Source organism: Glycine max, chromosome 14, assembly GCF_000004515.6.
Source record: "Glycine max cultivar Williams 82 chromosome 14, Glycine_max_v4.0, whole genome shotgun sequence".
NCBI classification, from domain to species: Eukaryota; Viridiplantae; Streptophyta; class Magnoliopsida; order Fabales; family Fabaceae; genus Glycine; species Glycine max.
Window position 1 is genome coordinate 34493929 of NC_038250.2, and position 13768 is coordinate 34507696.

The 13768-nt window shown below is 34.0% G+C and overlaps 2 protein-coding genes and 1 long non-coding RNA gene across 3 annotated transcripts; all 3 read left to right on the top strand.

The window, feature by feature from the left end:
• Positions 1-305: 305 nt before the first annotated feature.
• Positions 306-7211, top strand: LOC100785677 (light-mediated development protein DET1). The gene is made up of 14 exons (XM_006596207.4): positions 306-482; positions 646-899; positions 988-1085; positions 1404-1504; positions 1602-1697; positions 1798-1891; positions 2751-3186; positions 3313-3541; positions 4224-4397; positions 5360-5428; positions 5587-5643; positions 6316-6396; positions 6486-6658; positions 7025-7211. The coding sequence occupies exons 1-14, from the start codon at positions 306-308 to the stop codon at positions 7209-7211; spliced, it is 2226 nt and encodes a 741-aa protein (XP_006596270.4).
• Positions 7212-7278: 67 nt separating this feature from the next.
• On the top strand, positions 7279-7557 carry LOC121173417 (uncharacterized). Its single transcript, XR_005888262.1, has 2 exons — positions 7279-7413; positions 7507-7557. It is a non-coding gene; the product is annotated as an uncharacterized lncRNA (long non-coding RNA).
• Positions 7558-11280: 3723 nt separating this feature from the next.
• On the top strand, positions 11281-13501 carry LOC100786197 (synaptonemal complex protein 1). The gene is made up of 4 exons (XM_041008973.1): positions 11281-11324; positions 12846-12953; positions 13032-13142; positions 13223-13501. Exons 1-4 carry the CDS (start codon positions 11298-11300, stop codon positions 13484-13486), a joined length of 510 nt encoding a protein of 169 aa, XP_040864907.1. The 5' UTR covers positions 11281-11297; the 3' UTR covers positions 13487-13501.
• The last annotated feature ends 267 nt before the right edge of the window (positions 13502-13768 follow it).

The following is a 13768-nucleotide window of genomic DNA, read 5'->3' on the forward strand; positions in this document are numbered from 1 at the left end:
GCAACACGTACGTCGAGTAGTTCCTCAACAACACTAATGCAGCAAGAGTGGGCTGACATTATTGGAAACATAAAGGAACAAGTAAGGAATGAATATGAAGAACAACACAATAAGAGTCTGGAGGAATTTAAGAAGGAGTTGTCTAGTCAGATCTTCATTCAATTGAGTCAGATGGGATCACAATACTCTCCCCTTATTGAGGTGGATTTACAGGCATTGGCTGCACGTCTTAGCACTAAAGGAAGTAATGTAGAAACTATTGATGTTGACCCATCAGGCGCAAAAATGTGAGCTTAAAACCCACTATGGGGTTATACGTGCAACAACAACATACTACAGTGTTGGTGGCCTTGGCGAAAATATGTGAGGGTGGATCTTCCATTCACAATGTCACTTATGCTGATGATGTTGTAAGGGTGAGTGTTGACAAAGTTATAGAAGGTGACGCCGAAGTGCCCTTCCCGACATCAGAGATTCAATATGTCAGGCAGGCTCTTCAAAAATTCATTGCATGGCCAACAAATCTTCTGAAAAAGTGTCACATGAGGTAAATTTGGTGTTATTATATTTGCTGCATGACATGTTTACATGAATATATGTTAGTTTGTGACATTATGTAAATTGTTGTTTTCATTACACATTTAGGAGTCCGATACTAGTCCAAAGAAACTTCCTGAAACAGATGAAAGGGGGACGAATGATTTTGACCATGATCCGTTGCGTCAACTGATTAAGAGCCTATATTTCATGTACGACACACCTGTTGAGTTGAAGTGGGATGGCAGCAAATTTGGGCTTTCAAATGTTGATGCTTCATTCTTCTTGACATTCTCTGATGTAAATGAAATAGTAGCTGGATACAAATGTTTGAACATATCTATACTACAGTTATGGATGCTGTAAGTAAATTTAATATGATTCATTGATAAGTAGTATTTTGTATGCTATTCATCAGTATCAATTTTTATGTATATTTTATCAAAGCAGGTTTTTGGATGAGTGGAGCTCAACTTTGGGTCATGCTTCCGTGTATGGATTCCTTGAGCCACAATCGATACACAATGCAAAGGATCGATGTGCTGAATGTGAGCATTACTTACAAGCATGGCTCAAGGAATCACAACGAGAGGTGTACCTAGGAGCTTACTTAAATCAGTAAGTACTATTAATTCAAATGGTTATAAATAATGTTGAAGTTCTACGTACCTAATACTTGTTTCTTGTAAGGGCCATTGGCAACTGGTAGTACTGTGTCTTGCGACCAATGTTGTTGCATGGTTTTGTTCGTTACGTAAGAAGCCTGATACTCATATCAAAACTGCAATTAACAAGTAAAGTTTTGTATTGTCCCTCATATCATGCAGTGTAATATTTTGTGTCAACCATTTGTTATCGTCGTATAGATGTTGATCATGCTATTATTATAAGCAGTGCAATGAAGTCAACGAACACAACCGCGGATGGTACAAATAATCCAGCCACTCCTAAGTGGATTGAAGTCAAGGTTAGTGATGCAATTAATCATTATTTTCCAGTACTGATCTTCAAATGATAACCTCAATACAATTGTTAGATCGAATTATTATTTATATTGAATGTAGAGCCATGTTCAAAGCGGGGGGTATGAGTGTGGCTACTACGTGATGCATTGGATGTGGAACATCGTCAGTAGGGGTTTAAAGAATGATTGGAGCATGGTATGTTCGGTTTAACATCTTCAAATTACTATTTTAGTAGTATTTTCATTCATTTTACATCTTCATTAAATACACCCTTTGTATTCTTCATATTTTGTAGTGGTTTCTTGATGGAACGGCGTTAGACAACGAAACAATTACAACGATTCGCCAGAAATGGGCAGCATATTTTCTTAAAGTTCAAAGCATTCAATGTACAAAGTCTTAGTTGACATAGGAAATTTTTTGGTTATTGTGAACATTACTGAGACAAATGTCACTATATTGGCTTGTATTTATTTGGAAATATATTTATGAAACTTTGTGTTTTGTTGTCTCTACAAAATTGTTGGACTGAGAGAATGGAACTTCTTTTAATTTCTTGTCATTAATAGCAGATGGAACGATATCAAGCAAGGGAAGACCCTTAGGTTTTGAATAATTACATTTTTGCTATACCGCTTATTCTTTTTTTTTAATAAGATAGCAGACATAAAATTCACAAATTTCTAACTGCTGTACATACTTATTCTTTTATAACTGTAAAGAAGCAATGATTCTTATTGGCAATGAGATTTCTTTGCCTCTATCAGATTTAGAGTGAATGATGGGGAGGACAGCTACACAACTCTTCCAAGAATAGACCCTTCTATGAGCTAAAGGATCCCGACACAACATGGTAATTTTACATTTTTTATTTATTTGTGAATGAGTTTAATTTTTCCTTGTTGAGGCTTTTGCTTTGTAGGCAAAATAGCTGGCCCTAGGCAAACGACTCCAAGAAATTGCACAATGATTGGGTTGTAATTTTAGAAAATGTGAATATCCTTGGTGAAGTATCAAGAACATGAGTGAGGGAAGATAAATAAGGTTTTGCTTTGTCAAGTATAACCTGATGTTTTTAATGTGGAAACTTGAAATGCAGAAGGTATATATGATGCGCCATTTTGGAAAATTGGCTTTCACTTTATCATATGGATAAACTAACTTCAGTGGGAAATTTGTAAATTTGTTGTCTTGTTCCTCTGTTGAAGGAACCTGAATTGAATTTAATTTTTGCAGGTGTAATTTAATTCTTGCAGGTTCATCATGCTCGGCGATTCTATGAAAATTTGGTACCAAGTTACACAGTATATGAGGTTGAGTGCCCAGACCATTCATTTCGTAAATTCACTGATGATGGCCAATACCTTATAAGTTTCAGCAGAAATCATCAGGAGTTGATTGTTTATAGGCCTAGATGGCTTTCTTTTTCATGCAAAGATGAAGATTGTGATAAACATGATTTGCCATCAAGAGCAAAGAGATTTGACAGTTTTTTCACCCAATTATATTGTGTAGCACTTGCTTCTTGCAATGAACTTATATGTAAAGATTTCTTTCTTTACATGGAGAGTAATCAATTTGGACTGTTTTCTACTTCAACGGCTCAAATTCATGATGCTCCTGCTGTTGGAGGAGTTGTCCAAGGTGTTCCTTCAATTGAGAAGATAACTTTCCACCTCTTGAGGTGCTTATTCATCTTTCTTTATATTTGATTTTTTTTAAATCTTCAAAGTAACCAGAAAAATCATATTCTGATCACTCTGGATTTATGTATTTTCCCCATTTCTCACATATTAAATTACTAAATTAGACTGGAAGATGGAGAGATCTTGGACAAGAAGGTCTTCAGTAATGACTTCGTTAATTTAACCCATAATATGGGTGTCTTCTTGTATGATGACCTATTGGCAATTGTATCACTTCGCTATCAAACTATACACATTCTTCAAATTAGAGACTCTAGGAACCTTGTTGATGTACGTGCTATTGGGGAATTCTGCCGCGAAGATGATGAGCTTTTTCTCAATTCAAATGCTCAGGTCAGTAAGCCTTTGGTATTGACTTTATTGTAATGTGTTTTGTGGAGCATACTATTACATATATTGTGGTTTTTTTGAGAAAAAGATGTAACATTTTTTTTCTAATTAAATATTCTTCCAAGATCTTGTGTCAGCTTAGTTGGTGGAACTGGGACATGCAACAATGGTGCATGGGTTCAAACTTCATAATTCACTCCACCCCGTTTCCCATTCTCTTACTCTCTCCCTCCTCTTGGGGCTTCCCCTGGGGTTTGCCTCAATAGTGGGTCCTCCCTTTAACTAAAAAAAATCTCTTAATGATGTTTTTACAATTCACAGGCAAGCCTTGGTGCGACATTAGGTTGCTGCCTTGTGACTTAGAGCTCATTGGGTCAAATCCTAGAGTGTACATTTACCGTCCCTAGAACCCAGTAGGAGAGAGCCCTTGTGGACTGGGTCATCCTATAATGCTTTTACAATTCATTTTTGAAATCACTGCGATGCACCTTAGGAATGCTTTTCAATTCTGTTTTAGTGTTTCATGCTAATAATTTTGTGCTCATCTTTGATTGTCACTACTTCCTAATTATCCTCTATCAATTATGAAGCCATCCAAGCTCAATATTGATAATTCTGATGGTTTTGTGGCATATTTAAAGCACTAAACTCACAAATAAAGGCCAGTCACCAATCATTCTGACAGGGCATGGCATTGTCTGACAAAAATAAACAGCTTCAATTGCCTGGGAACCACATTGAAAATCACCTGCATCAAGGCCAGCCTAATCTGGGGAATTCTTTTCTAAGTGGTATAAAACAGCGATTGCTTTCATTCATATTCCAGGGACTATGGAATGAAGAAAGAGATGATACCTTGGTTGGTCTTCTAAATTAACTTCTTATTGTTGCACAATATTTTCTTTCCATATTTTATATGGCTCTTCTATGTTGAACGTGTACAGTTCTTATGTTATCTTGGAAGGTTATAGCCTTATAGGGACATAGCGTATTTCATGATCCTGGTTCCTTTTTCCGTTTTTTCTCTTTTATGCTGAAAACTTTAGTTTCTTTCCTTCTGTTATTCACAGCAAATTATTTTAAGATTTTGTGTCTTATATGCTATCACTACCCATGGACATTATTTCTTGCTGTACATCTATATTTCTGTGTCTTCACAGGCTGTACATGTGTGGGAAATGGAAATGCACTGGGTTTGTTGTCCAAAACAGTCATTGTCACACACACACACACACACTTTTGCAATAAATTAAAAGAAATTACAGTGAAGGAATTATTGGTAAGAATATCTCCAATTTAAGAATGATTAACCACACAACCAGTTAATCATGTTCAAAGAGTGGTTACTGAATAATAACCTATTGACTTAATTGACCACTTGTATGCGTAATGATTCCTGAACTAGAAACATTTTTGCTATTCCTTCTCTGTAATTTTCCTTTGTTTGCATTTCCACATATCCCATCATTATTAGGAAATTGTCAAGCATGAGTATGTATATGGAAAATGAAATATTCTAAAATCTGAAATGGCAGGCCTATAGTTTGCAGCTATGCGGTTTGTAATGACAAAAGAAATGGTTCTTTGTGTATGAGCGTGTAGACAAGCATATATGTACCTTGTTAAATGCTTAACCTTACCCTGGCATTTTTCCTAATTACTGTTTTGTAATTTTTGCTGTCTTGATTTTCTGTGATTCTAAGTTATGGGTGTACAAGTTTTTGGCTGTTATGTATATGGCTTAAGCTCTGTATCTTTCCAATTCAAATTTTTTTAATATGTAAAAATTAATTGTTTTGATGATTTTGCTTCATCTGTCAGAGGATCCAAAGGCTCAGGAAGAAATTTTACTTCCACTTTCAAGATTATGTTGATTTGATTATCTGGAAGGTAGGGTCTGACACTTTTTTATGCATCTTAAATGACTTTGTCACAGCTTTATCATCTCAAGAACATTTCACTAATGGTTTAAACCTTCTTTATGTTTTTCCCCTTTGTATACAATAATAAGGAATATAACAAGTTATATCTATTCAACTCATGGACAGGTGCAATTCTTGGACCGACACCATTTGCTAATCAAGTTTGGTAGTGTAGATGGAGGGGTGAGTTCTCTGTGTGTCTTTTTCCTTTTAACTCTTTATTCTCATTGTACCATTCACATCCCCTAAGTGAAAAATTAAAATTACTTACAAGAACCTGAGTAGGCTAAAGCCCAAATATAAAATAAAAAATGCTATAGCATTGTTGTTTCCTTTAGTTTAAGCATGTGGCAGCCCTCCTTGAAGTAGAGTCCTAGCTTCTCTGTAGGAGACTCCTCACTATACAGAGAGCCTTGGTTGAAACCAGGGTTATCCTGTCTTGTTGAAACATCTAGTGCAAGGATTAACGCTTAAACCTTGAAGTTTATAACTAGAATGGTAATTTTCTTATAATTCCCCCCTCAGTGCTTAAACCTATTGCTGAAATTTATTTTAGTTATCAGACTGGGACAATAAGGATTGAATTATTGATCACTAGGTCATGGAGATCTCATGTAGTCATACCATGTTAAGTACTAACTTTTAAAGTCTTAACAATTTTTAAGTAGGCCCATGAGTATTTTTTATATCTTGCAATTTTGTCCAACTAGTTAAAATGGTCCATGGCTCATGTTTTGGTCTATATCTAATTAAACATTCCAGAAAATTTCAACCTAGAGACTTGAGTGGAATCATTATGTTTTGTATTGAAGTAATATGACAAATGTGTTAATATTTTATGCTTTCAAGCCTCAGGTGTCCCGAAATGCTGATCACCACCCAACTTTTGTTGTTGTATATAACATGGATACAACTGAAATTGTATCATTTTATCAGGTAAATGTTTTTCATCATGTTTTATTTTCTTGGGTTTTCTGTGTTAGTAGTGTCTTGGTGTTTTCTGACTCATTTTTACATCTTATCAGAATTCACCAGACGAGCTTTATCTGTTGTTTGAGCAGTTCTGTGACCACTTCCATGCAACATCAAGGAATTCAATGTATATGAATTTCATATCATCTCATTCAAATAATATCCACGCACTGGAACAACTCTGGAGCATTAAAGATAAGGCAAGCAGCTCTGCACAGGTAGTGTTGTTGGTTGTATCCTTCTAATCACTTGCCTCCTCTGTCCCTCCCTTCATAGATAAAAGAAAAAACAAAAGACAATGTACGTGATGTGCTAATGTGTTCTGTGTATAAATTTTGTTTGTTGTTTTGTAGTTTGTGAAGAATATTTTTGAATCAAGATTCATTGTACGTACACATTACTTTTGAATCAAGAATATTTTGATAGAAAAGCTTTATACTCTATGGTCACATCCCAGTGGCAAAAATATTTGCTTACTAATATTCTAATTGATTAAAAAAAGTTATAGGTTGTATACTTGTAATTGCATTTAATTCCAACCAAGACACGAGGACCAATCAAGTCATGACTTGAGGAGTTATTTTTGTTACAGGATAGGGGAGGTTATTGATGAAGATGTACTTCATGCACGTGTTCCTTTTGTTGCCTGCACTCAACAATGCTTTGCTGTTAAGGCTGGAATTGATGGCCTCTTGGATATTTCACGAAGAGCATTTTGTGAAACCAGTGAAGGTTTTATAATCCGTTTGCTTGAGTTTACTTTTCTGTCAACAGTGTAATCTTTCTTGGAATGCAGCATATCATATCTGTGTTCTCAAAGCATTTGGTGTTACTTTCACAGCCATCAACAATATTGCAAACAATTATCGAGAGGATTTTAAGTTGCCCAATTTAAAGCTTACCTATAAAAACAGGCAGGGATTCCACTTTGTTATACCACAGAAGAATATTCAAGGAAAGCTTCCAAGCAAGTTCATTCAGGTTAAGGATTGGATTTTTGTTGCTATATTTATAAGAATGTCCTTTTAAAAGCTCGATTTTCCCTGAACCTACTGTTCTTTTGGTTTATATTAGGTTGTAAAACATGGGAACAACATTCGTTGCTCAAGTTTAGAACTAGCATCTGTGAGTAGTTTGATCATTTGGATTTCATGAACATATGAACTCTATTCACCTTGCAATATATTTATATACATGAACTGAAATTGACAAATTGTGCTTGTTGACTATATATATGTATTACTTACGTAATGCCTTTACTGTGTGTGCATTAAGTTTGATGAGATCATGGTCAAGCTAACTCCATTATCCCATGAAGAAAATGATTACTCTGATCAAGAATGGATTATCCCATGTGATATTTTCTCATGACAAGGTCATCTTAAAAGTTTGTGTGTATCTCTCTCTTCATAAATTAAATAGGTGGAATAAAAAAATGTCTGAAGAGAGAGCTATTCACAAGTTTTTCACTATTTTACATGAGAAACCATTTCTGTTCCATTTGCCTCCTACTAGTTTATGGAGATTCTTTTATTATATAAGATGGCTTATATGCTAAGGACACTTGTAAGTTGTCACATTGATTAGGCATTTTGACTTTTCATTGGTGAAAGTATCTTCATATGTTTTTTTGGTTGGCCCCAAAATTGTTTTTTGATTCTCAAACTTAAAAACATTATTCAAGCTTCTGACTATAAGTATGACGCATGAAATACAGTTGCATATATGTTACCACACTATAAGATGTCACTTTGTTCAGATGCTTGTTTAGGCTCTTGAAAAGTCTCCGTTTTTCATTTATTTTAATGGAATTTCCAGTTGAACGCTAGGAATAAATCTGCAGCTGCAGAATGCTATACAAGAACAGAGGTTTGTCTGGAAGGTAGTACTTGATGCACTACTATTTGCCAGTACAAACTCTCAGGCTTGACATGTTTGCTCTTTATTTATTTCTGCATGCATTAAACAACTCTTGTTGACTTTGGTATCAGTATTTTAAAAAGAGAACACAGTCCTATCATATAACTAATTAACATGGTCTAAACAGTCTCACAATATATTTAACTTCTTATTTTCCTGGGAAGGATTATATTATGGATTTAGCTCTAGTGTTTGCTATAAATATTTTAGAAAGAGAATTGACATAATTTAAAGGAATATTGGTTGTGTGAACTGGCATTAATTTCAATAAAAAACATTTGCAAGAGAAAATACTAAAATTCGATCCACCATTTTCTTTTCTTCTCCTTCCCTTTTCTACTTGGTTCTTTTTTTTTTGTCATTGTTTGTAAACTAAATATTTTTTCAGCATTTATTTGGTAAAACTAGAGTGTGAACTTGTCCATGCATGGTTATTTTTTGGGGGAGGGTGGAGTAATTTTTTGTTTGCATGTAAAAGCATATAAACATGCGCAAAATGTATTATTTTTGGTAAAATTACAGTAGGATGAGTTATCACAATGTTCTATTAGCATTATCTTAAAATAATTTTCAATGGAACTACTTAATGCGAGCTTTACATGATTAAATTGATCTAGTTTAGCATGTAACTATTGTTATTCAATTGGATTGGATTGTCTTTAGCAAATGTTAAAAACGTAAAACTAATTGGAACAAATTGATATATAGATAAAGGTCCTATCTACTTAGTTCCTTGGACTTGCACTATCTCATATTTTCAGCTATTGCATTTATAACTATTGTAATAGAAAAAAATTACAGAACTTATGGATGACATTGTGAGAATGTCTCTGTGTTGACACTGCTTGCTGAGGTCTTGTGCTTGTTGGATATGATTGTAAATTCATTTGCTCATATGATATCAACTAAGCCTGTTGATCGATATACAAGACCAGAATTTACAGGTAAGGAAATTGATCATTTCTATAAAAAAATTGTATATCAATAAGAAATTTCTTTATTGGTATTTTTTATTTGATAGAGAATGGGCCGTTGGCAATTGATTTTGGTAGACACCCAATCCTGGAGAGCATACACAATGACTTTGTTGTAAGTAATGAGTATATCCAATAGTCATTATACCATACCCCCATCTGATGACACTTTTCTCACCTAGAAGGATTAGGCACTTATTTTTGGCAGTAATTAATCTTATGCATTGCAGGCCAATAATATATTTCTGACTGAAGCCTCGAATATGGCGATTGTGATGGGCCCCAATATGTAAGGAATTTTTGTTACATGTCTTAGGTGTACTGTTAAATAAAGGAAGATAGAGGACAATAAAATTCCTTAAGAGCTTACCTAGCCTATAAAACGACCTATTCATGAATCGTGACCAAATGCTCCTAGCAAGAATAAGGAAACAATTATAGACATACTAGTGATGTGCAAATGTAAATCTCACAATTATGAACCAAAAGCAAAACGGATTCTAAACGGTTTTACTTAATGAGTTTGTCACTTTGAAAAATCTGGCGAACTATAAAAGCTGAAGCTAGACTGACTTATGTGACAAAGCATGTCAGGTGTATTTTCCTTTAAACAATGTCGTAAGTAGCTGGCATGACATCAATATTATAATTATTAGGTCTTTCTCACATAAAGTTTATAGAGGTGAATTATTTATGAACTATAGCAAAGCTTACTTTCTTTTTGGATGGATATCTATTTAAATGAAGAATATCAAATTTGATATTTATTTTCCATATTCTGTTCCCCTAGGAGTGGAAAGAGTACTTACCTTCAACAAGTGTGTCTCATAGTTATTCTTGCTCAAGTTGGGTGTTATGTTCCAGAAAAATGTCTTTTAAGACAATTCTGCATGATGGAGACAAGGGCAAATTTGAGTCCTCATTTGAGTTTTTAAAGTAACAGGATCACATGGAGAGAGAGGCACACACTCTTGCAAAGATTGCATGGGACAATTTGTAGGTCCCTATTTAGGATGAGTCCATCTCTCTTAACATGTGGAAAACACATTTTCAAAGGGTTATTTTAGAGGAATATATCGAGTCAGCAAATACCCCCCAAAAGCCATTTCAATTTAAAAAACAAATTTGTTTGTTAGTTTTGAAATCTTTTTGGCATCACAGATGTGTATCTCATTTAGCTTGTGACTCTTGTATTAGTATTGAAATTTAATTTTAGAAATTCTTTTCAAAATTATCTTAGGAAGGTGAAGTTTTGACATTGTACATAGATGTAATTATGTGGACAATGCATAGCTGATTCTTTACTTTTGGACAGAAAACATGGCAAAGGTTGAAGACTTCAAATATACTTCATGATGCCATCCCTCATACACATGAAAGAATAGGTCATCCAATGCATATCAAGGTAACTAACTTTATACTGATTTATATTTTATACTCATGTATGTATTCTTGTTATGGAAACTATACTCAAAAGTTCTGTGTTTTTCTCTCCGAACACGATACTCATGTTTCTAAGGAAAAGGACAGTATCCAAATCTGTCTGTAGAATGAACTTTTGTGATTTCTTTGTTTATGCTTTCCATCTCACAATTGTGTAGTTATTTAACGAGTTGTTGTTGATGCAATTTTACTCTGTGTGACCATGGTTTCAAAGGACCCAGATATGAACTGTATTAGTGTATTCATTCATATGATTGTCACTGAGTTCCTTCCCACATGTTTGGATTAGTTTCTCAATGATTTTAATAAAAAAAAGTTGCTTTATGACATTAAATCTTTTGGATATATACTATTAGTCAAAATCAATATAGTTTCTCCCTCCATTCCTATAAATATATATTTTATGAACATGCCTGAATCATAGACAATAGAAATTGCCATTGCACTTAGCAAGTATGCAGTTGGCTTGATATTTGTATTTTCAGTCTGTGTATTTTCTAATTTTTCCCCATTTACTAGTTTCAGACCATGTTTACAAAGCTTCACGAGAACATGGTATTATAATTTTATTTTGAATCACATGAGTTACAAATGTGTCTGCGTGCAAAAAAGATTGAATGTTCCTTGAAGATACTAAATAATACAATTTTATCAAGCAGAACCAAGTTTTTGTGATTTTCTTCAATCATCATTGTTAAGTTTCCTGGTTTCTTGATTATTCTTTGTTTGTTGAAAACCTGCTGTTAAATCTATGTACTATGATGACCATCTTCCTCTCTTTCTGATAAATTAACCTTCTTATACCTTTCTCAATTGCCTGTTCCTGACTTATTTTTGTGTATTATTTAAGTGTTTTGGATGAATTTGCAGAATCTATCATTATTGACTGCTGCTAAAAGCAAACTTTCAGAGGCTAAAAAGCAATATGATCAAATGGTAGAGAATAAACAGTTAGAACTATCAAGGCATTTGAAAGAAATATCTCAGAGAAATGATCAGGTCTTATATATAACTGGTTACCTACTATAGGTGCTTGATGTGTAGTGCCCTAACTTTGCATGAAAACTTCATTATCTGAACAGGCTATTAATCATATTAAGAGGAAGTATGAGTTGGAGAATATGGAAATTGTGAACAAGGAAAAAGAAAAGGTTCGATATGATTTCCTGGTATTTGTAGAATGTAATTTCCATCAACATGTTTCTAATCAATTTGAACCTTTATAGGCTGACAAAGCCATTGCAGAAATTGAGGCAAAGTGTGGCCAAAAAATTGAAGAATGCAAAGAAGAACAAAGGCAGCAGTTGATGCGCATTCAAGATGAACACACATTGCTCGTAAGCATAGAAAAAGTCTTGAATTTGAAATTATTGGCTGCTTAGAAATATTCTATCATTGCATTCTATTACATGGGATTATAAGTGTTCTGATTTGTCTTTGGTTATATTTTTAATTACTTAATGTTCTAATTAATTGAAAAAATCATTTTTTAAATAAAGTTACTTTCTGATTAGTATTTGTTAGAGATGCAATATAAAGTCATTCATGTATCGTTACCTAGCAGCTTGAGCTTTTTGGGTAGTTTGTTAATGACATGGTACGAAATTCTCTATGACTATGTGGTCTAGAGTTCAATCCTTTCTACTCTTATTCTTCTAATAAAACGTTAAATTTCAGCCAAGGTAGATCATATGTGGACTTGTGCATTATCCATACTTAATGTCCAAAAGGCTCTTGCATGAGAGGCATGTTAAAGATGTAAAGTAAAATCATTCATGTATCTTCATCAATGAACTTAAGCTTTTTGGATAATTTGTTCATGATAGTAATAATTAGTAAAATCAAATCTGTTATTTAAATGTATCAAAATGTACATGTGAAAATTTAAATTGGTCTAAGTTCATTATAGTTTGTCTTTGACTATTATAGTCCTCTATACCTTTCTTTAAATGGGTATGTACTGAGTTGTGGGGATGTTATCGCATCATCACTTTCCTTTTTTATGAAATTTGATTAACATTAAGTTGAAAAACTTCCAGGCACTAGGTCACTTGATTTTTCCTACTCAATTTATAGGTTACTCAAATGAAGCAGGAGCATGACAAGAGGCAAGCAAGCCTCATAGCTGAACACAACGAACAGCTAAAGCGTACCCAACTGCAAGCTGAAAATGAATTGAGAGAGGTGCCACACACGTATCTTTGTCAAAGCCAAAATTTGTATAGAAATTTATTCACCTGTTGATATCTTAATTGTATGCAGAAAACAATGTTTATGAGGAATGATCATGAAGCTCAGATCAAAGCATTGAGGTGTGAACTTGAAGATGAGTGTCAGAAGCTGGAAGAGGAGTTGCATCTTCAAAAATCCAAAGTATGGAATACCCTGATATGATAAATTAATTTCTTGTCATAATTTTTATTATTATATTTATTCTTTGGAATATATTGTAGGAAGACAGGCAAAGGGCTTTGTTGCAGTTGCAGTGGAAAGTGATGAGTGACAAGCCCAAAGAGGACCAAGAAGTGAATTCAAAACAGGTTGACTTGTGTTTCAATCTATTTGTCTGTGTCTGTCTTCAAATGGATGCCATATTTGCTAATTTTCATGTTGGGATACCTTTGGTAGTTTGGTTTGACATATTACATTTATCATTTGGTAGGCACAGTTGGGGAAATGAGAAGACATTTCTTGTATACCTAAATGTGCTTCTTTAATATTCTCTCAACACAAGCCTGAGAATTGTGAACTTAAATACATAGAAGGGTGATGCAAATAAAGACCCACTGGTTCACATATGCATTGTCTTCATGCTAAAATTGTCACTTATGAAACAGGCATAATCTTGTTACTGAAGGCATAACTATTTACTAGCATGATATTAGACAGATTTGATTGGTACCACTTCTCATATCATAGTTGTTTCAAAATTTAAGTTGAAAAGATTTTTATTGATGATTTTTGCACATCACAAAGGGAAGGGTAAAGACAGTGCTCTG

Coding starts and splice junctions, on each gene's coding strand:
- LOC100786197 (XM_041008973.1), top strand. CDS start 11,298: ATGTTTACAAAGCTTCACGAGAACATG. Junction 11,325..12,845: donor CAAAGCTTCACGAGAACATG/GTATTATAATTT, acceptor CTCAATTTATAG/GTTACTCAAATGAAGCAGGA. Junction 12,954..13,031: donor CTGAAAATGAATTGAGAGAG/GTGCCACACACG, acceptor AATTGTATGCAG/AAAACAATGTTTATGAGGAA.
- LOC100785677 (XM_006596207.4), top strand. CDS start 306: ATGGGGTTATACGTGCAACAACAACATACTACAGTGTTGGTGGCCTTG. Junction 5,429..5,586: donor TTGATTTGATTATCTGGAAG/GTAGGGTCTGAC, acceptor ACTCATGGACAG/GTGCAATTCTTGGACCGACA. Junction 6,659..7,024: donor AGCTCTGCACAGGTAGTGTT/GTTGGTTGTATC, acceptor TTTTTGTTACAG/GATAGGGGAGGTTATTGATG.